Source organism: Sylvia atricapilla, chromosome 3, assembly GCF_009819655.1.
Source record: "Sylvia atricapilla isolate bSylAtr1 chromosome 3, bSylAtr1.pri, whole genome shotgun sequence".
Classification (NCBI taxonomy): domain Eukaryota; kingdom Metazoa; phylum Chordata; class Aves; order Passeriformes; family Sylviidae; genus Sylvia; species Sylvia atricapilla.
In genome coordinates, this window is record NC_089142.1 from 53,636,069 (window position 1) to 53,659,710 (window position 23,642).

The window sequence follows — 23,642 nt, forward strand, 5'->3', positions numbered from 1 at the left end:
AGCCTTGCTTAATATAAAATTTCACTTACCTGTTGCAGGATGGGATAACCCCACACCAAGGTAACAAACTAGGATGCAAGTTTGTACAATAAGACATTATGCTTTTAATTTCTTATGTTCAATCTCCAATTGACAGCCAAGTCTCTGTCCTAAATGGGAGGTGTAGTACAACAGAAATCACAGGAACATCATGAGGCTAAAGTATTTTAGGTCTCTCAAATATTAGTATCATAATGGGCAACACAATCTCAGAGAGGAAAACAGAACCTGAGATCTTTAGCCTGCATGATATCTACCTAAAATATTTTGAGACCAATCTTTGCTGTTTCCACCAAATATAAAGCATTGTTTGAATACACTATTTAATTTCACTATCTAAACATGCTTTCAGTTTTCCCTGCCAGGTTAGCTTCTCAGCCTCGGAAACACTCATCACTAAATTAACACATCATCATCATCTTCATCTCTTATTTGTTCAGCACTTGACAAAATCTACTAGCCAATCAGTTAAAACCACAACAGAGCAGCATGTTTATGAAAAGGGCAAGAGACATGATTTCAAAAATATTTCTACTTGGCAGAGCATGCTCCTCTTCAATTTTTTGTCCCACTGATTTTTATATACTCTCTAGCAGAGAGACTGTCTAGTGTCCTTCTTTTTTTAATAAGCTGTATCTATCTATGTTGGGAATTTGGTTCAAAAGAGAAGGGAAATAAATGCTTTGATTTCCTCATTTACCATTAATTTGCTTCTCAGCACAGTTCTTGTACAGGTGAACTTCACCACCACAGTCAGAAACAAGCACACCAAAAGCTCCACATCTGAAATGCTGCAACAATTCTCAGGGAAGCTTGATTCAAAGTTAGTCGACTATGAACCATGAGATCCTTAGGAACCCAAGACACCAGAAAAAATGAGCCTACAGGAGAAGACCATGAGATCTGAGGTAACCCTGCCTGGCTACACCACATGCAGTATTTCCAAGTATCTCACTCTCTGCAATGCTTCAATTCAGCGACCAGCATCTGTTGCACTAAATTGCTTGTCAATGCAGACACAGCCATAGTCTGTCTAAGACACAGCAAAACAGAATTGCCCTGACAGGTACTAGTGTCACAGATAAAACTGGCAAGATCCTTCTAATTTCTTGCTGTAGCAGCTCATAGAATCCCAAGAGCAAAACACAGTGTGGCTAAGCGTGCAGACAACTTTACTCAAACATAACCTTGCTTTGCCTTTGGAAATTATTTTTATTTAACTGTTTCTGTTTACAGACATTCAAGGTAAAAGCTTGAACTGAAAAAGGATGACTTCCTAGTTATCCAAGCCTTTCATTCCAAAGGTTTTGGAAAGCAAACTGAAATACACTTCAGAACGTTTATCCAAGCTTTGACTTCATTTAATTTTACCATGCATTTGCATTTTCATACATGGTCTTTATTGCTGTCTGTCTGTTAGGCTGCTATCTTCTGCAATCCATTAGCTAGTTTTCAAACACTGATTACAGTCCCCCATTAAGAATATCTTCTTTGCCCATGCATTTTATCTCCTTCTATTACAACATTTCATCATGCCAGAATCTGGAAATTGTGTCTGAGAACAAACTAGTCTGTGTCTTAGGTAAACTGATCAATCATACATGAAAGAAACCAAAAATACTCCGGGGACCTAGATGTATTTATATATTTTACCATGTATAAACACAGTCATCAAACAGCCACTGGGTCCATTTATGAGCTATACATCAATTACTGAACATTTACATAGAAGATACAATCATTGGTAGTTTATCTTTTATATTGCTAAAGGCAAATCCTCTTAATTACAACTTATTTAGAGAGAAGTTTTTAATATGTGCAACTCTAACGTTCTTAATGTTGTTACACTTTCTCTACCTTTTCCCCTGACAGATTAAAGAAATCCTGAGGTTCAATCCCACTCTTTTTCTAAATAGTGTTCTGAATTGCAAAAGTATGAGGAAATAGCAACTTATCTGGGCCTAAACATAGCCAAAATAATTTTTCATATAAGAAGGACCCATTTTGCTTAAATACTGAGACCACATACTGCATGCTCTTTCTTAATTCTTACCCAAAGAAATGCAAATTTAATCAGATGCTTAATTAGTGTAGTTGAGATATAGTAAACAAGCAGATAAGACAGAATGTAAAAGAAGGACAGGAAGAGTACTGTGCTAAACAATACACAGTCATCTTGGATGCAGAAAGTCTCAAAAAAGGATTAAGAAATAAAAATAAACCAGTTTTACCTGGATTCTTTCTTGACAGGACCTTTTAAATCTAGTAATCAGGAACCTAAAGGTACCCGGATCTGTGAGTTTAGAGAACCCCACACCAATAAAACAAAAGCTAAGCAGACAGGTGGAAGACACTGGAGAATTATCAAAAAAAGTCACCAAAACCCCCTGTCTACTCATAACTCAGATTTAACTAAGATAGTATTCATCCCACAGGCAGGTAGGCTGGTTTGTTTTTCTGACCTCTTTCACCTGGCAACACACTCGATGTACAGCATGAACAGAGCTGTTTAGAATTTTACATATTACTGCCCACAAACCTGTCAGCGTAACAAGATGATGATAAAATATGAGTGATTCCTAGAGTACCAAAAGCTGAAGAGCAGCAACAAGGATGGGCTTATCTTCCTTTCATTCTCAGTCAACATTTTTTGTCTTATAGAGAAAAAAAGGCATCCTCCTCATTCAAGGCACAGTAATGAAGAAACTCATCAACTTCAAGATTTCTGCAATGGATTCACGGATCCCTTTTACCCCTTCTTAATTTTACACTTTCTTCTTCAAATCTATTTTGTTTACACAGTGAAATGCTGCCACCATCACAGGGCTCAATCCTTACTACAAGACAGTAATTGATGTGTAAGAACACATAAGAGGACTTGGGATCTTTATGGTTTAAGAACTTATTTATTACAAAATTGTGTTCCCAGTACTTAATTTTGTTCTCCAACAAATATGAGAGCGGTTGCTTTTCCTTTAAGGACCAAGAACTAGCGCACTTATGCCTCCCCTACACTTCACAAATCAAAGTAAGATTATGTTGTTTTCCTATTTTTAAAGTATTATTCAAGGCAAGAAATTCTCCAAAACTACTTTCCACTACAGCTTTGTTGCAAGCCCTACACAAGCAGTGCCCAGGAAACAGCACTTGGTAAGAACTTCACAAACTGTCTTTTAGGTAATCAACATCAGTACTGCTGTGCACTTCAAAAGTGAATAAAATTGTTATTTTATTAGGGAAATAAATAAATATTTTCCAACTTCCTTCACTTGTTCCTGTGTCCTCTGGGGACTGCCTCATATACAAACGTAGTAAATTTGAGCATTTTCTTTGGCTTTTGCTTCCACTTGCTAATGCTGGGGTTTTTTAGGTTTAGGTTCACAATGCAAATGCTTCACATCCAAGTGTAGTGGGAGTTTTTTTGTTGGTTTTTAATCACATATTCACTTCAACTAAAAGATAGTTTTTCTAATTCTTCCAGCTTCTTCATAGAATAAGACTGGCCCATTAATTACTTAAGGCTGCTTTTTACTTAATAGCTGTTTAAAGAGATGGATGGCCAAAATTATTTCCCAGAAACTCAAATTATCTAGTGCTTGTTTTCATTCCCATTTCCATGCTTAAGCAAACAGAGAGAGATGTTTATGCTTAACATCTGGATACTATCACTATGCAAGCAAAGCAATCCAACAGATTATTTCAGTATTCCTAGGGTCTGCAAATGTCATTATTAATCACAAATGCTACTCTTTCAGGTTCACAGCCTTGTCACATAGCCCATAAAGCTCATACCAAGGATTTTAAAATACATGGTTTCTGTCAACCTGAAAGTAATGTACAGACTCCCCTCTTCTGAACGCTCATAAAGAACATCTGTGCAGTCTCTCTAAACGAGAGCATAATCTTACCCTTCCAAAATGCTGGTCATTTAACTCAACTCCTTTTTCAGCATTTGACAGAAACACCAATAAATCACCAAAAGGATTGAACATTTGGAGTATAAACCCAAAAACCACACATAAGTGAGCCAGAGGGAACAACCACCACCCCCCAAAAAAGCTGTTTAGTATATCCATTTCAGTGCCTTTAAAACAACCTATAAACTGAGACTGGTAGTTAACTGCTGCTGTGCAGACAACAGGATACACAAACTGGCCAGGAACTCGCTCATCCCTGGAAAGAACTGCAGACCTGGAAGCACTTCATGCCTTCTACATGACTCAGAAGGAGCTGTTAACCTGCCCTACAGTACTTAACCAAATTAGCACACAGGTACTTCAAATGAAAGGAAAAAGAAGGGGAAAAAGAAAGGGAGAGAGGAAAAAAACTACTGTGTATAACACATCACCTAGGAATGCAACACTTTCCCACTTATGTAAGAAGAATCAAAGCATTGAACCATTAAACTATATCAAAGAAAAAAGTCTACCACGGTGGCTAATAACAGCATATAAAGTAAGTAACTACTAACAGAAGTGGTTAAAAAAATAAAAGTTAAAACAAAAACCAATTTGATTAACAACTTCTCACTTCCAGGTTTCAGCCACCTCAGTCAGAAATAAAATCCCACCTTTAAATCTTTACATGCTGTGACATTACACCCATCTATTTAGCCTGTGTCTACCAGGAAAATTATAATCCCTTTCATTACCAGGCTTCGTTTCAACTGATTCAGAAATCCAAATCATTAAATGCTAAGGGTTTTGCTCTCACCTGGAATGTGTCTTTCCACCCTTACATATCTACTTACATTCTTCTAAGTAAGTACAGCAAGGACATGAAGGATTCTGTTTGTGGTGGGGGCTGTGAATAATTTGTCATGCTATCTAAAAGGAAAGGTAAGAAGAAAGGAAAGCAAATTCCGCAGAGATTTACAAATGCAAAAAACTTAATATAAATAGACCTTTTGCACTAAACAAGACCACACACACGAAGTATTCATATGCTGAAAAGGTGGCAAGCCTGTGGAATGGGTTTTCAATTTCTAGCATATTCACAAATTGAGTCAGGACTGATAGCTGGTAAAAACGAACTGCAAAAAGAATATTTGTTTGGCTTTACTGAATTGACTAAGAAAAAGACTGAAAAGATCATTTTATTATACTTCTGCTGTGCAAGACTGGAAAGCCTCTTTAACTGGAAATTTACTAGCCTGAAAACTGAACATGGAATGCACCAAACATTGTCACATCAACAAAGACAGACCCAGCTAAACAGTTAAGCAAAGAAGCACACAAAAACTTAATGAAAAGTGATATTTATACTCAACTATTTATTTATATTGTTTATACCATTATTTACACTGTTTTATTTATACCATTCTGAGTAAGGAATCTCATTTACCCTATCTCCCTTCACGTATGGCATGAAACTCTAGCATCAAACTCTTCCAACAAAAAACAAGGAGAGCCAAGGAGATTTTAAAAGGGGCGGGAGGGGCTGCTGCTGCAAATGAGTGTTTAAGGTCACTTGAAGATACATCGGCCCGGGGCCGGGGTGGGAAAGGTGGATGCACCACCACGGGGACAAGGAGTGCGAGAACAGTGAGGAAAATGACAATCCACTTCTTTCTTCAGACATGGGGGGAGGGATTATGGAACTGGCCGTTTGGTAATTTCGAGATTGGATTGGGGTTTTTTGTTTATTTAACATTACTTTTAAGTCAACACCATTATCTTCTCTGGAAAACTTATGACAAATCGCACTGAAGTTAATACAACAATGTTTTGGTATGTATTGTCCACCTAAAATGCATACGATACTTAGACAAGGGTACTAATTGGAGAGATGCCCGAAAAAAAGTATATTCTATAATTGTAAAAATGCATTTCTTCTAAGGAATCAGAAGTTGAACAAAATATAAAACTGCCTTTGTTATTCTTGTAAGAAATCATCCCTTTATAGTATTTTAAATAGTCTGGTCATGAACTCAGTCACATTTCTTTAGCACTCTTACGGCTGACAAGTGCCTTCACTTTTACAAAGAACAAGCAAATAGGATGATACTGGGAGAACCAAGACAACTGATAGCATTTTTGTCTTACTCTAGACTAATACCACAGAGATATGATACAGATATAATGGAGTGTCAAAATATAAAATCTGAGCATTTTTCTAATTAATAGGAACAGGACAAGTCTCTACCAGGTCTTGTAATTTTAACTTTTCACTGTAATGCAGAAGACAAAAGCAGTCTAAAATTTCAGTACTTCAATAGACTTTTCTTTTTTACTTCAAACTGTAAATCATTTAAAACCAGCAAATATCATAAACCACACTATAAGACTCACAAAGAAACAAAACCTGTATTTGGAAATAGTAATACAAAAAATAGTTCAAGAAGTCAAATTTCCAATCAAAAATTGACCCTGAGCAGTTCTTAATTCACTTGAACTACAGCCACAATTATTCTTCATAGTACTTTTGTCTTCTGCTTAATATTCATCAGTCATTTTTACTGTTACAGAGCAAGTGTTTACACACAAAAGAAAGCATACAACTCCACCTCAAAATAAATTGAGTAACCAGTGTGTAATAATTAGAATGAACACACCATAACTTAATTGCAACAGAACTTGGGTTTAAAGTATTCAACAGTGTCTCATAAGTCAGTAGAATTAATTTCACTACATGGTAGTTGACAAATGGCTGCTTTTGCTATTCAATTAATAAACATAATCACATGCTTTTAGTAAGTGGCAACAGAAGTAAATGACTTTCTGACAAACTGAAAGGTCCAATTTTTCATACACTAGCTTACAAAAATAACTTCATATTACCTTAGTATTGGGCAAAGAAATGAATTTATTCACAGCGCTAATCCTCAAGAAATTAAGTCCTTCAAACCTTTTACTGAAAATGCAAACACAACTTCCAACTACATGGCTTCCTAGTTAGAGCAGACTGAGCAACTAGAAAGTACAAAGTAGGTGTGCACTATAGGTGACTTCAGCTGTGTAGTTTGCATAGTTTTAAACAACTGGTTTAAAGCCATCTGTAGTTAAAGCTTACCAGGAAGCAGCACAAGGAAATTACCTTTCTGACCTACAAAATTATGTGTAGAAGGATTTCATGCTCAGCCAGATGATACAAAGTTGTCACCAGTGCCATTTACCACTGCCCTGCTGGCTCACTCTGGCCTTTAGAAACCATGGCCATTTTTCCCCTTCAACCCACATTCACATCTCATGAGCAATCCTGTTTAAAAACCCCAGAGAACTGTCAAGGACAGATCATGCAAGGAAGGATGTGAAATCACAGAAACCAGCTTTAAACCAGTACCTGCTGTGCCCCAAACGGTGTCACAACATCCTCTAATTCTAGCCTTGTATCTAGGTGTCACCTCCACCAAGTTCTCTGTTGCTTGACATCACAATTGCTCTCTACTAAGTGCTATGAATAGAGCACTCCCTGTTTATACAATCATATAATAAATGCTTTAGCCATCTATTATAACAAACTAGCACATTTAAGCCCAGTTGGCTCAAAGCTGCATGTCAGAAACACTAGCATAACACTGTCATCAGTTGGCGTGCAGTCATCCAGAAGACAGCCTCAAACACCTTCACCCAGTCTAACCCCTCCAGCTCCAGAGTGAGCACCAGGCCTCTCTTCCCACCTCAATCCATGTCCTCCTGCCTTCTCTTTCTACCTCCTTGCGTGGATGAAGTGCTGGCATGGTGAGTAGAGCGTAGATCTGGTGTGACTCAAACCAGTGCCATGTTCACCTCACATGAGCTGCACTGCGATCACAGCTGTCAAACCAAGCCTTCCCACCATCAGCCCTCATCCTCCCTTATGTCAGGTTTAGGTGGCTGCACATCTGCCAGTGGACTAATAGGAAACTAATCCCAAGCCCCATCTTCCCTTCAAGGAGATCTGCATAAAGCCAAACCAACTCATCCACCAGCCACTTGGTGGCCAGACCTAGCACAGGCGAAGATTTGTGAGCCACTCAAGTGATAGAAATGCCCCCCTCTGTGGCAGCAGCAATTTAAATTAGCTTAATAGCATAGGCAGACTGCAAATGAAGCTGCAAATCACAGTGCACACTTCTGGGAGCAGCACTACAAAGGCGTCTTTTCATGACAATGATAAGCTATGACAGATGGGATTCCATCAGCACCTGAAAACACAAGGTATGTCCTAATTGAATCAGCTAACAGAACTGAAGTGACATTTTTGGAAGCTTCCAATTACACATTCAATAGGATCTGTGTTGCAAAAGGAAGAGTAGAGATTTCACCAACATGGTTGCTGACTCTCAGTCACATAGCAGCCCCTGAGAGGTGAGATGACCTGGAGGACTACTGGACAAAGGATCACACAAAGACATAATAAAGACTCAAGAGCACGAAGCAATGCTAGAGCAACACTGCAGATCTCTCTGCATGTTAATCCAGATACTGCCAATCTTTACATGTAAGAGGATAAACTCCTCTAAAATCACTTGTGTTAACAAGAGCATATCAAGAAAGAGAAAAGAGGCAAACCACGGTGATAAGCATTAAACTCTCCCAAACATTCAGCATGAGGTCACAGGTCCTTCAAGAGCCTTGCTCAAAACCTCTCCTTCCTCCAAAAGGGCTGGTTAAAGACTCTCTCCTTCCCAAGAGTCCTACTGTTCACTGGCACAGCCACCCCACAGACCATCATTTAATGCAATATCTCAGCTCTTCAGTAATGAAATAGTTCCATAAAAGTGTCAGCTCACAACCAAGAGTGAGACAAATGGTCAAAAAAGCCAAGCAAATGACAGGAATGATCACATTATGGATAGGGAACAGAACAGAAATCATTATTAAGCGCTATATAAATCCATCAGGCAGCTGTCTCATGGATGTTCTGAGCACCGTAGAACTGGAACAGAAAGAAAAGGCTGATAGAGGATAAAAAGAAGATATGGAATGATAGCTTCACAGAAGGAGGCTACAGCTGGACCTTTCTGACTAGAGTGGAAAAATCCAGTGTGGCATGAAGAAGGTAAACCAGAAGAAATTAATATTCATCTTTTCATACAAGAGGTAGGATAAATACAACCAGCTATTTCAAAAAACAAAGACCATGGCTTTTTCCACACAACTTGCAGATTCCTTACCACAAACCAAGGCAAATGCTAAAAGCAATACAGGCTGAAAGTGTCATTAGGCACAATCATGGCTACAAAGCCCACTTACAGTATAAAATACCAGCACTTGCCAAAAATCCCACTCCCCAAGTGCCCACCATCAGAGACTGGATACTTGACTATGTGGACCTCTCACCTCATCATGTGCAGATTTCTTACCTTACACCTACCCCTGGGATTTTTAAAAAAATTTATTTATTAGCATAAGTAGGTCTTAAATAAGAGCAAGACATCTTCCTTGTTTTAAGGTGCACTGTGTATATCACTACCACACTAGTCCAGCAGTACTGTGATTCTCAGACAAAAGAGACTAATTGGGACTTTTTTCAAACTTGAAGGAAAAAATTGGAACATTGCTTTAAAAAATTTGAAAAATGCTGCTGGCTTGTCAACTAGCTGATAGAAATATGAGTTGCACTGCTTCTGATGGTGTCTGTGCAAGTGTGTGGGGTTTTAAATTACTAAATAAAAGATATGAGGATAAAAATTCTAGATGCATCAGCTCATCTGAAGTTATTTAACTGTGGTATTTCAGACCATAGGGATAGTTAAGCATAAAAAACCGGGATAATTGTGTTCTGGTGCTTTCAATTTCACGTGAATCAGTTAAGTTCCAATTACAAAATTTATATCCCTTGTATAAGTGTAATATGACACCTGAAAATACAGATAGATGAGTGATCTGCGAACCCGCAGTGCCATGGAAGGAGCTGAATGTGTAAAAGAGAAGAAAACATTGGAGAAGGAGGTGATGAAAACAGGAAAATAATTTCACTTGTAATTTCACTCATTTTCTATGTAATTTGTCGATACATTTTAACAGCTTGATGAGAAATAAAAAAGCTACTATTAAGTTTCTTATACATGCACGCCTACCTGCACCAGTGTCTCCTGCATAACTCGCATATATGCAAATTGTAGTACATTCAAGGTAGAATATGACTGAAGCATCTTTTGCTGTTCTGGCAGCAAAGACCTAATATGAGTCAAATTACTTTAAAGTATTTTTGAATATTTTCAAAGAGCTCTCAGTTTCTTCTACTACATGATTACAAACAATAGATATGCTGGTTACAATTTTCATATATTTCTCTGTAAGTACACTTAATGGAAAAAACCTATAAAACAAATAATATCTTCTACTTTATCAGATCAAATTTCTGAGTTAAATTCACTCCCAAAGACAGACTATAACTATTTTATCAAGGGAAGGGAAAAAGACAAACTTAGAAATATTTATTCTTGTGTGTTAATTTGTGACACTAACTACTTTGCATGCAAAAGCCAAAGGAATAACTATTCTAATAAATGATTTGTACTCAAAAAACATACGATTTTTTTATGCTTAACTATCCCTATGGTCTGAAATACCACAGTTAAATAACTTCAGATAAGCTGATGCATCTAGAATTTTTATCCTCATATCTTTTATTTAGTAATTTTAAACCCCACACACTTGCACAGACACATCAGAAGCAGTGCAATGCATATTTCTATCAGCTAGTTGACAAGCCAGCAGCATTTTTCAAAATTTTAAAAAATGTTCCAATTTTTTCCTTCAAATTTGAAAATATGCAAATTGCCAAAAATAAAATTTAAAAAAATATAAGTTTAAAGTGATTGAGTTGTGAAAACAAGCTGAACTTGTTCTTTATCGAACTGTAGGAGTTGCAGATGAAAGGAGGTGCTATATAAGGAATAGCTAGACTTCAACAGAGAACACACTGCCAAAACATTTTGGCCTAGATTCTGACAGGCACGCACTCAAGTTGAAGGGTCATGGAAAGCAGCGGTGTAAAGAAACAATCTACAGAGACCAGAAAACATTACACTGCGGATTAGGGCTGTGGTGGAGGAAAGGGGGCGGGGGAGGAGGGCAGGGAAAGGCTGCTTGGGGTTTTGTTTGCTTGGGGTTTTTTTCATTTGAAATCTGGGGAGAAAAACAAAAGATACAATGTTTCGATTATGTGCAAAGGGGGCGGAGAAGGTACACAAGCACAATTTCTGAGACAGCAACAATTTACAAAATGTATCTTGTTCTTTTTCCTAAGTTTCGGCAGCTCCTTCTCATTTGCTTTCACGGTATATGTTAGAAGGAAGAACAGACGGCAAACTATCACACACAGTTCCCGAAGAAGGCCAACTTTCAAAAAATTCATGTTCTGTAATTTGATTAGACCCTTAATAAACATGTCAAAGCTTTTATGAAAAATTTTATGAAGAATTCTGGATCTTGCTATCCTTCATGCTCGGGAGTAGTACAGAGCATCATAAAAAGGAAATAAAAATCAAATTACAATAAGAGAGATTTGTGAAAGGTCCAGACTGACTTAATATCCTCATTAATGACAAAGGAAAATTAACAGTTTTCAATTCTTGCAATTCAGACAAGAAGAATATTAATCAAAAGGGAGCTGAGAATTAGCTAGATTTAGTTTAACTTGGAAAAGCACAGGCTGTTACGGTACAGTGGGGATGGTGGAAGGCAGTCAAAGAAAGATGATTGCAAAATAATACTCATCTCAAACAACAGAGATGCCTAGGTATAAAACAGATGCTCCAGCGCGCACCAGAGAAACTTCTCATTGCAGGCTCCCACTGGGAAATACAATTTGGGACATGCCTTTGTGTGTGCATGCATTAACACTAGGATAAAGAAGTTCCATCAACAGAATCACAAACACTCACACACACTCCCGGGACTGGCTTAGGTTAAGTAATGAAACAAAGTTATGGCAGTTACCAAATTCAGTAGGGCATAGCTCTGCTTGTGGATATCAAATGTATTAATAAGAGCCCAAGAACCATACCTTAAACCAAGTACAACGTCAGAACCAGCTACTAACAACTCTATTTCACTAAACCTTTGAAAAGGTCCGAGTGTCTCCAATTAACAAACCTCTGACTGGTGCAATACATCAGTATTCTTGATCCTTGGCAATAGAAACTAAAATCTCTAGCTGCTGACATGCTATACACACACACACACACACAAAAAAAAAATTAATCTTGTGTTTCCTAGATACAATTGTTCAACTCCTCGACAAGCTTCACCTACTCTGGTCAGAAGGATATTGAACATTCTTTTCCACTTACCTAACACATACCCCACAGTACCAACCTGACTGCTTGCACTTGCAATTCCAAAATGGGCTGCATGCCACATTTTCAGCATAAAATACCACAGACCATATAAGTTATCAGAACTTCCTACTCTCCTTACACCAGTGAACAAGCTTATGAAAAATCTTTACGTAAGTGTTACCTTTGGTGTTAACATTAGTCTGCTGAGTTAGGAGTAAAGCAAAAATCACTGGTCTGACTTAACTATGGTTTTGAATGAAAAGATATTACACTTGGGAATATTTTATTCTAGCTGTTCCTACAACATACCAGCTGTGTAGATGGTACATTTCCCTTCCCCCAGTAAAGGGCTCGTAGGTGCTTACGTAATTCTACAATTCTGATACAGCGACATTAAATTATACACACCAAAGTCAGAAACACAAGGATGGATGTAATCTGCTCAGACCAGCACTGCTTCGGCATATTTCTTAATCGATGACATTTCGAATGTCTCAATTAAAAACTAATTTATAGGAGGACCAGGAGGAAAAGAAGAAAAGCCCCCTGACTACACATCAGTCCTTTAAAGTCTCAAGAGTGTAGATACTTTTATTAATGGCAGTTTTCAAATCAGTATCGTATGATAAAGATCTCAAATGCCTGTCCAACTGATGCACCCGATGCAACTGCAGGTACTATTCAAACGAGGAGGGGGAGGGAAGAAAGAAGAACGAGAGCCTTAAGTCTATTTCAGCCAGTCAGTCAGTCCTTGGCACAATACTTCACGCGGCAAACAATAAGAGCACGTTCACGATAAAGCTTCACCCCAAGCAAACGAAGGGTGCTTCATAAACTACAGCGGAGCAGGTGGGGGTGACAGTCCTGCACACGAGTCCCCAGTGCACCCCGCATCGCCCCGGCACGGCACGGGAGATGCCGCCCCCTCTTCCCGAAGCGGCCGCTCCAGCCCCGGGCTCTCTGCCCCGGGGCTTCCCCGGGGCCAACAACTCACCACCGCGCCAGCCGCAGCTCCCACCGCCCGGCCCCGCGGGCTTTAATTCCGCAAAACCCCGTGGCGTTGGGCGGCCAGGGAGGAAGGGGCGAGAAATTCGCGGCTTTCACATAAAACAGACGCCGACCCTATCGGAGCCTTCCCTCCCATTTCTCACCCACCACTCTTTTCTTAGTGTGGGGAGGGGGGGTCCCGGTGGCCAGCGGCAGCTCGTGTCTCCCCGCCCCACGCCTCGGGGCGAGGGGAGCGGCCGGGCTGCGCCCTCCGCGCCGGGCAGGGAAACGCCGGGAAAAGTTTGAGCGGGGGAAGGGGAGACAACAGCTCCAACCCCGCCGGCACCTGGGAGGCTGGCCGGGGGAGAGAAGGAGGAGGAGGTGAGGAAGGGGAGTTTGCAAGGTGCCCGAAGCCCGCGCTCCGCCGGCCCCTGCGAGCCCCGAGCCGGCAGCCTGCGCACACGCGTGGGTCGCCCACCGCGCCCCGCAGAGCGGAGAGGGTAGAGGTGTGGGGCAGCCCCACTGCAGCCCCATTGCCGCTCCTCGGGGCTGGAGCCGCGTCCCGGAGCGGTGCGACTCTTCCCAACCCTCTCTCCCCTTCCTTTCCTTCCCTTTCCCGGCAGGCAGCCCGGGCACGGCGCGACCCCGCCGCGCCGCCCGCCCTTACCTGGGCGCCGAGCAAGAACTCACCTGCGGAGAGCTGGGCCCGGGCCGCCCCGAGCAGGGCGGGCGAGCGGCCGGCCAGCAGGGCGAGCGCCGCCAGGAGCGGCAGCGAGGCGGCGGCGCCGGCCCCCCTGCCCATGCCGACTTGCGGAGAAGTTTCTGAAAGAGGCCGGCGCTGCCCCGGCCCGCGGCGGCGGGCGGAGCGCACCTCGACCGCCCGTCTCGCCGCGGCGCCTCGCCAGGAGACCCCCGCGCCGAGGGGCGCCCGCTGGCCCCGGGGCTGCCCGCTGGGGCAGCCGTCTGCGGCGCGACGAGCGCGGCGGCGGTGGCACCGGTTCCCCTCGTACTCCGGAGTTACTTTGCTGCTGGGCGAGTGGGGCGGGAGGGAGGAGCCGAGCGCGCACGTCCAACCCCCGCTCCCCGGCACTTGGCACGGGGAATGTGGGACTCCGGCCCGCAGCCCGGCGCGGGCGCAGCGGCGCCCGGCAGCGCCTCCTGCTGCAGGCGCGGGGGCAGCGCCGGCTCGGCTCGGCTCTGCCCGGATCGCCTCCGCTCCGCTCGGATCGGCTTTCCCTGGCACAGCTCGGATCGGCTTTCCCTGGCACAGTTCGGATCGGCTCTCCTCCGCCCTCTCCGGCACGGCGCAGCCTGGCTCGGTGCGGCTCGGCTCGGCTCCGCACGGCACAGGAGCTGCCACAGGCGGTTGTGCGAGCCCCCCGCTCTCAACCCTCCGCCTGAGGGGAATCTGCGGCTTCTGGAGGAGAAGGAGAGGGGCGGAAGGGAGAGGGCTCCGGCTGAGCTGGCGGGGCGGGAGGTCGGGGCAGGGAGCGCGGCCGGGGGCGGCGGGTGTCGGGCGCTGGTTCCGGGGGAAGGTCCCCACGCCTCGGGTGGGATCTGTTGGCTCATCCCGCTCTTGGAAACGCGGTATAGGATCGAGTGGCGAGTGTGGCATTATCAGCGCGCATCAAACAGCCTGGCTGTATCCTCGAGTCAGGATTCGTGGTTTTGCTTTCTTTGGCAACACTTGTCTGGCTCCTAACGCCAGTAAAGGCTTATTGTTCTCAATTGGAATGCTAATAAACAGTAATGTCATTATCCTATGATTTCCACGCGTGATCACTCTCTGGCCTTTCGGACAGGTCTGTGTGCCGCTGTGCGACCCTGACACCCGTGGGTTGTGACAAAGGAGAGATCTGGATCTCTCCTGATCCAGACCCCAGGTATGCCCTGTAATAAAGGCCTCATTCTCTGTTTCTAAAAGCACTGCAGGTCCTTACGCTTCCACAGCTCAGAACTCCAAATATCATTTGGAATAACAGATAAAGTCACCAGAGCTGAAATTTATGTTTAAATAAGCATAATCTCCTCAAATTATTTTAACATATTTTTTATTAGATTATCTTTTTCGCGGGGCAACTTGTAATTAGAGATGTTGTATAATGATTACAAGTGAACCTGAAACCACTGGAAACTCACAGGTTTTATTGCAAATTCGAAATTCAATCCAGGTTCATCAAAGGTTTGCTGTGATTCAAAATCCTTTCCAGCCATTGTCTGGCAATTGATAGGTTTACCTTTAAGACCCACAAGCTCTCAGGTTTGCACAGGGAAAAAAAAAAAAAAAAAAAAAAAAAAAAAAAAAAAAAAAAAAAAAAAAAAAAGTGAATCAGAACGTGTTATACAAAATACCATGTAGTTCACACACACCCAACGCTAAAAAAAACTCTACACCTGGAAACCCCTGTCCTTTGTTTGGGTGGAGTGGCTGAAAACCCACTTGCATGCTTACCCTGAGCTGTAAAACGATGTGCTTCAGTGAACACTGATTCTTTGTTTGAACTTCAAGAAGAATGGGAGCTGTGTGAGATGATCTCATGACACCCAGTATTTCAGGAAGGATGGGCCATGTACCAGATGGGAAATTTTTCTGAGCAAGGTGAAAGAAAGAACTGTGCCAGCCCAGCTTCTGAGGCTGAGGATACATCATCATTTCTGTTGCTAATGAAAAAGATGTACCAAGTTATTTTGGTGTGAGGGAGTATGTGGGTATCTGATGCCTGCCTTCATGCTAGAAGCTATACAACAAACACTGTAAAATTGACTTCCAAGCCAGATAACTCGTGAGTTGTTTGGGAGGGCAGAGGAGAGGAAGACTAATGTGTCCTTCCCCTTTACCTCCATGATAGGCTTGCAGCTGTCTCCAGTGGTCAGCACTGCAGATTGCCACATCTGGATTGGGGGAGAGGTTGTTACGTGATGGTGAACATGAAGCTCCAGGTTGTTGCTTATTTCATTCTCTGAGGTGATGGATCCCTCTGATGATGTACAATCATCTGGGCTTTTTGCAGAGAGCTTATTTATGTTCCAGTAGGAGTCTCTTGAGATTTCATCCTTTCCCATTATTCCATTGCTATTAAAAAGAAACAAAAAGTATCTTGATTGCTATTCTTTCATTGACTAGAGAGTTCAGGCTTGAGAAGTAGGGATGAGGTAGGCATGTGACTCCACTTTTCCCTTAGGTGTGCGTACATCTGTTGAACTGTGTAGCTCACTCTCTGTCCTTCTACTGTACTTGGCATCCTGACAAATACTTACACTTCAGGTTTGGAGTATTTTTAATGCTATATGACATGAATGGATTTATTTTTACTCCACCTTTTATATTTTTAGATCTCTAAATGTTTTACAGTTTTCACTTTTTCAATTAAGAGCAAGCAAATCTATATTACCTGTCCTGTGTCTTTTAAAAACTGTCAGAGCTAACAAATTATATGCTAAATGCAAGTCTAATATAATAGCAGAAAGATGATGGAGACACCCCACAATAACAACTTTCCCTCCAGACCGAGGGCTATTTGAAACTTAAGGAAGGTACAGTCTTCATCTTAATAATTGCGACATCTAAGTAAAGTGCCAAATAAATCTCTGTCAATTTCAAGAAACTGGTTTTGAAACTCTACTAGATGCCTCTATCCTCTTTGCATTCCCAGTTAAAACTTTCCTATTATACTTTTGGGTGTTGCTAAGCCTGTCATAATATATTTTTTAACACAGGCTATCAATTATATCTGTAATGACTGACAGATGTCTAGCACAATATATAATTTCACAGCAAAATATCTTTTTATTAGCAATACTTCTATATGACATATAGAATAGAATATCCTATATGATAGAATCCACATCTAACATGGTATTTTCCTATGGTATTTGAAAAGTATGTAAAGACTAAATATGCTACAGTAAATTACATATTCCTAACCAGCAAAAATACTTCCGTCTTCCTTCTTTTCTCTTTCAGGAACCTTTAACCACTGTCCTAGAGCACAAGGGGATTTGGAGAGATTTAAATGAAAGTTTTCAAAAAAAGATAGTCAAGTACTCTCATTATCCTGCTGCTCCCATCCAACTTTCCACCCCTCTGCACATTTGCTTCCTTTGAGAAAGTCTGCTCATTTATTTTGTGAGCCTTAGCAAGATCCCAGGCCTTGACGTTCTGGTTCTTCAAGGTTGGAGATCCTAAAAAATATTGAGAATAGTATTGATTGAGGCTTTCTTGGTGTTATCCAACAATGCCCATGGCAGGGGTTTCACTGTATTTTGAATTCTGAAAAGAATACCTCTATGAAATATACTTCAAATTTCAATTAAATTTGTTATTTTAAAGCCTGGTACTCACAGAGGCTTTTTGAGAATGTGCTAATTTCACAGAGAATCAGCAGACAACACTCTTGTTTTAAGAAACCATTGAGTACATGGACTGAAGAGGAAGAGACAATGCCGAGAGTCTTTCAACTGATGCCTTTCAACAGCCACCCCTCATAGAGCTGCTTTTTGGAAGCTAATGTGGGTCAGTCAGAGGATCTAAAATGTATGGGGATTCACTGATGTATATCATGTGTACACAGGTGGATCTGAATAGTACCTTCCAATTAGGAGCATCCCATATTCACCCGGCTGCTTGTGGTACGTGATGAGACCAGGACACGCAACAGGTGAACTGCCGGGTGGCAGGGGTATCTCTGCAGTTCTTGCTCACGTTCTTCAGCCCCCTGTCATCAAAGCTAGTGGCAAGCTTGTGGAGATGACTACAGAGATGACTACAGAGATTGCTTTGTGGCATTTTGTTCGGTCAAAGAGTGGGCTCGATGATTCTGGAAGTATTTTCCAACCTTGATGATTCTATTAGTCTATTCTATCATTCTGTAATTTCCCATCCTGAAATTAAATTCCCATCCTTTCCCATCCTGAGCCTCCTATTCTCACTTGACCACGATTCTCAGCAATGTTCACCTTTCAGGGTACAGCTTTCCACCATCTCTCCAGAGGCGGGATACTATTTGGGTCTGCTTGTCATTCCTGCAGTTTTGATAAAATAGCCTGTGATTTTTTAAAAAGAGCACATTTCCTGTTATTGGTCAAATAGTGTCTTATTTTCTTTCTTTGAGAAGACAAAATACTTGACAACTGAAATATAGCATGGGAATTGCCTTCAAGAAGGAGCGAGGCATGGCCTTGTTCTGAAATAAATTGTTTTACTGAATTCCATCCCTTCAAAATGACATTGTACTGTGCATTCCTCATGCCAGGGTCCAGCCCAGAAAGAAACTGGTCCCTGAGTTTGCTTAAATATCGAAGAAAAACTTCTGTAAAATCTCTGTTTTAACAGGGTCTTGTTCTGTAAGACAATATTTGGCTGAAGCAAGGGACACTGAGAGCTGGTGTCTGGAAGACAACTAATAGCTGAAACTCAGAATATCTGAGAGGTTCATTGACCACTGATTATGAAGGCATCAAATTCCTCAGAACCGCTTGGTTTTAAACAAGTTCTTGCTACATGTTTTCTGTACATATGTGTTTAAGCAAATGCACCTTTTCACATTGCCTATAAACCTTTTACCCATCTACTTCTACCCCCATGCCATTCATCACAGCCTCATGCTCATATTCCTCATTAGAAACATCGAAGGAAACATTGTTTTGTGCCATTAGAGAAGATACCAGAAAGACTTTAGAAGTTTCTGAGGACTTGCAAAAGTATATGGCACTGCTGTACTGATTGCCCATTTATTATTTTTTTTTTTTTTAGATTATAGTACCTGTACCTGCTGCTTGCAGTGGTTTGAAAGTAGAGCTTTAAAGTCCACAACACTAAAGCTGAGCTTGAACTCAGTTGAAATTGTTCGTTCAGGTCTTGGAACAGCTCCAAAAAGACACTCAATGTGCCCTGCAAAGATTCGTGAGAAACTGTGAAGAAAAATGGACAGATGGCCTTAGAGCATTTGTTGCCACTGAAGTGCAGTAGACAAAGAGATCCAACAGCAGAGAATTGGTTGAGTTGGATGAGGTCTTGCAGGTGTTAATCTGATGCAGTGAAAACAAGAACCTGATGGAAAAATTAATATAAGAGGAAAATATATAGATGGGTTTTCTAGAGCTATCATTTTAGCAGCAGTTTTTGAAGCTAAATAGTTGTCTGTGATCAGGAGGATAAATCATACAGTATTGCTTACGTTTCCTTATTAGCTAAATCTGTATATATTTGTAGCTTGAGTAGACATGCACATTTAAAATTCAATGAATAAAATGTTTGTAAAAAGCTAACTGATGAAAGAAACAAACTTAAAATCAGCATCATGCAAAATAAAGTTGCACTTTTCATCCACCTTTCACCCAGGCTTAGCATGTTATGATGAACACAAGAAATATGGAGATATTTTGTGCATAAAAAGAAATGCAGAACTGGGTAATTTTGTCTTGAGAACCTTTAAAAACCATGCATGATGATTGTGAATTGTCTAGTGACAGGCCTCTAAATACTTAAATATAATTTGGGGGGTGCTGGTGGATGAGAGGCTGTACATAATCCAGAAACATGTACTTGCAGCCTAGAAATCCAGTTGTGTCCTGGGCAAGGGAGGAGATTCTGCCCCTCTGCTCCTCCCTGGTGAGAGAGGTGAACGGAGACCCCACCTGCAGTGCTACACCCAGCTGTGGGGCCCCAGCACAGCAAGGACATACACTTGTCAGAGCAAGTCCAGAGAAGAGAGACCAAGATGTTTAGAGGGTTGGAGAACCTCTCCTGTGAGGACAGGCTAAGAAAATTTGGCTTGTTTAGCCTGGAAAAGAGAAGTGACCTAATTGTGGCCTTCCTTTACTAGAGGACAGTATACATGAAAGATGAAGAGAGTACTTACAGGAGTATGTAGTGACAGGACAGGGGAACTTGCTTCAAATTGAAAGAAACTAGGTTTAAATTAGATACTGGGAAGAAAGATTTTACTGTGATAGTGGTGAGGGGCTGGAACAGGTTGTCCAGAGAAACTGTGGGTCATGCATCCCTGGAAGTGTTCAAGGCCAGGTTGGATGGGACCCTGATCAACTTAGTCTGGTGGATGGCATCCCTGCCCATGGAGGGGGTTTAGAACTGGATGATCTTAACGGTCCTTTCTATGATTCTATGACATCTCTTTTTCCAGGTGCTTTTCTTTTCCCCCAAAGTTTAATAGATTTGAGGGTTGTAGAGGAGACATCTCATAGAAAGAGACATCTGAAATGCATTTGCAAAAATCACAACCCTTGGTCCTATTTACTGACAAAAATTTCAACAACTTCATTTGATGGTGTGATTTATCTAGGAGAGTAATGGCATACAAGTCATCCGTAGCCTCAAGACCTCTCACAGTGCTGCTGTGTCCAGTTGTGCTACATTCAATGATCAGTTTATTAAGGGGGCTTGGAGGCATATTAATTATTTAGAAGTACAATAAATTGAGAATTCAGTCTTCCTTCCCTTAATGGATATACCTCAACAGCACACATTGTCGAAGACTTACCTGAAAGAAGACCTATATCAGAAAATCTTGAAGTGAAATAAGTAAAGCTTATCAATCACAAATGACTTTTAAGTAATGCAGAACTCTGTAGGGTTGAGCAGGTCTGATGGGATAGGCAGTGAATTTGTTTGGCTTATCCAGGCATAAATGTCCTCTATTACTGTAAAACCTGTTACCAAAACGAAAGAAAGCTATGCTTGGCTTGGAGGAGAGCAATTAGTCTCCCTGTAATAACTGTTGGTTTTACAGGGGTTTGTTCCAAATTTCTGTGAGATTCAAATTTTTGTTTCCACCTCTTCTTGCTAATTGGAAATTGATATATATGAGGATGTTGAGAAGTCTGCCTGAATATAAAATGGTCTAAAGAAAACAACCCTGAGCATAAACAGCCATGAGTAAGTGACAATATAAAAAACATTAGCCAATACTCTGGCACATTTATCCATTATCAAAGAATTAATTCAGGTTCTTCCTGTTAACCAAGAGATGGCTCTGATTTGAATAAGAAAGAGGCTGAAGAAACACAGTATATGATTCAAACTTACCCTCACAAATTTTAATGATAGCCAGGAATAAAAATTGGAATCTGCAATCAGTCAGTCCATACTCAAGGGAACAGGAATATGATTAAAGATATTTTAAGTCCAGGACTATAATCATATTTATTTTCTGCAATCTCACAAAGCAAAACTGGGTCCCATCTATATGCACTTCATATCTGTAGCTATGCTGCTGATCAGTGACAGCTCACCAGAAAAGGAAAGTTCACACCTGGCAGAGGTTTTCTGATATTACCCGGAGAGAAAAGGAGATCTGGGCAGCGAAAGATGCTAAACAAAATATAGCCCTCTCTTCTTCAGCCTATGATGTAAATTTGTCAGCTGGGGTAGGGATGTGTGACCTCTCAAAGAAGGAGGAATAGATATTGAATTATTTCTTCATCTCATATAAACCTGAGGAATTGTTAATGCTCTGAAAATACTTTTGCAGAAACAATTGCTAAAAAATCATGGTTGCCATCTTGTCTATAGTTTTTAGGAAGATTTCATCCCCAGGGGAAATTAATCAAGACACATTAATATATACTCAGCAGACTCACCAGTCATAACTGATGTCTGGTATAGCAATTGCTCGTGTCACTCCACAAATGTTTTCTCTATTAGAACAGTCTTTCATAAGTCTGCTACTAAACTTCTCTTCAAAAGTAGAAAGTCTCATCAGATGAGTCTTACAGACTCATAAAGACTTTGTCTCAGGGGTCTGACAGCTATATTATGGTTGTTCTTAGAATATTAGTATCTCAGTTTTGTGTACTTAACTCCAAGATTTCAGTATGCCTTTCAGATATCTACCATAAAACCCTAAGTTTCAGCTTTCATGTTCCTTCATTTTAGAGCTGAAATTTTCAATTCTCAGTTTTTAAAATAAGCTACTAAAATGGAAAAGGCTACCTACTCCAAGAATAGATGTATAGGTATCTTATCCAAAGTAGGCTACCTTCTGCCCAAAGTTTATCAGCCGTTGAATTACCATACTCTCTCTTTGCTGGATGAAAAGTGACTCACTCTGAATTGCTGTATGTCAGGATGTTGAAGCTGTGTGTAAAGTTGTTCTATTCTTCCCTCTCCTTTTTTTTTTTTTTTTTTAAGTTCTAAATTTAAAACTTACATTTCTTATATCCAGTTTCAGTTGTGTAATGCCTGGAAGACTTTTTCCTTCTCCAGAATAACTTCATAGGAACAAATCAGAAAAGTTGGAGAGAAGAGCATTGTGGTAGACAATCCAACCTGAAACAGGATTCTGTAATACATTTAATAATAATTTTATTTGAGTCTGGAGGGTGCTAAAAAGCAAAACCTTTGTACACCAAAATTAGTGGAGTTTTGCTAGAAGCTTGTTACAGAATTTGGTGTATCTTGAAAAAAAGGTTTATTCAGGCATTTATGTGAGATTATTGTTTTACCTGGCCCAATTGTTTATTTTAGTTTTAAAAATGTATCTGGATTCTGAAACTCTCCTCTTTTCAATAAAGATCAAAGGAAAATTACATTTTATGTAGAATAATCTTGGAGATGTTATGATGAATTTGGATGATTTTTTTCTTTCTGTGTTGGGATGATTCATTATTTTTATGGTTTTCACTTAGCTCAGTTGGATTACTGTCTGTTTTATCTCAACAGTGACAGACTAGAGGACAGTAGAACAGTTCTAGAATACCTATGGCAAATACAATGTCAACCTGTATAATCTGTGACAAATATACTGTACCATCTTTTTATGTGCTGTAGATAGGCCCACATCCTTTGTTTTGCCTAACTCTTTCCAGATGCCACTTCCCTCAAACAAACCATGGTCTTGAGGTTCTCAGCAATACTTGCACATTTGAAATGTGCTTATGGGTCGACCCAAATTTGACCTACAAGAAGGTAATTTCTCCAGGTTCGACAACATCAAGACATAATAATGTTGCACTCTATATTATCCCATCCTATTCTTGAACTGCCATGTCTTCTAGGCAGGGCCATTTAGGATAAAAACAGAAATCTTACATTTTTATAGTACTGATGGCAGTAGTACATTGATATAATTTACAAGATGGTGTTTCTGTATGAAGGATTGGCCATTTTTCACCTTCAGCTTGGGTTTGGGTGGCTTATTATCTTCCTAACTCAAAATTGGTCTGGGAGACCTGAGGCAATGTGTAGGATCTCACCCTGGTTTCCTCCACATTCTAGTCTGTTCCTCCCCACTCTTGGCTGCTCATACTCCAAAGAAGAGCAGGGCTCTCTTTTAGTCTCAGGCACCTCAAAGGAGGTATTATGAATGAATCGGAACCCCAAAAACTATTTCATACTGACTTCTAGTGGACCTGATCTTCAGGTTTTCTCAGTCAGGAATATTCTAGT

At 40.8% G+C, this 23,642-nt stretch overlaps 1 protein-coding gene across 5 annotated transcripts in view; it reads right to left on the reverse strand.

Moving 5' to 3' along the window:
* Nucleotides 1-14,259, reverse strand: part of PTPRK (protein tyrosine phosphatase receptor type K) — a 380,804-nt gene extending 366,545 nt beyond the window's left edge. For all 5 annotated transcript variants that reach the window (XM_066315364.1, XM_066315362.1, XM_066315363.1 and 2 more), the window contains exon 1: nt 13,928-14,259. In XM_066315364.1, coding sequence (XP_066171461.1) covers nt 13,928-14,039 — 112 coding nt within the window. In that variant the 5' untranslated portion in view covers nt 14,040-14,259. The remainder of the gene's footprint in view (nt 1-13,927) is intronic.
* Nucleotides 14,260-23,642: the final 9,383 nt, after the last annotated feature.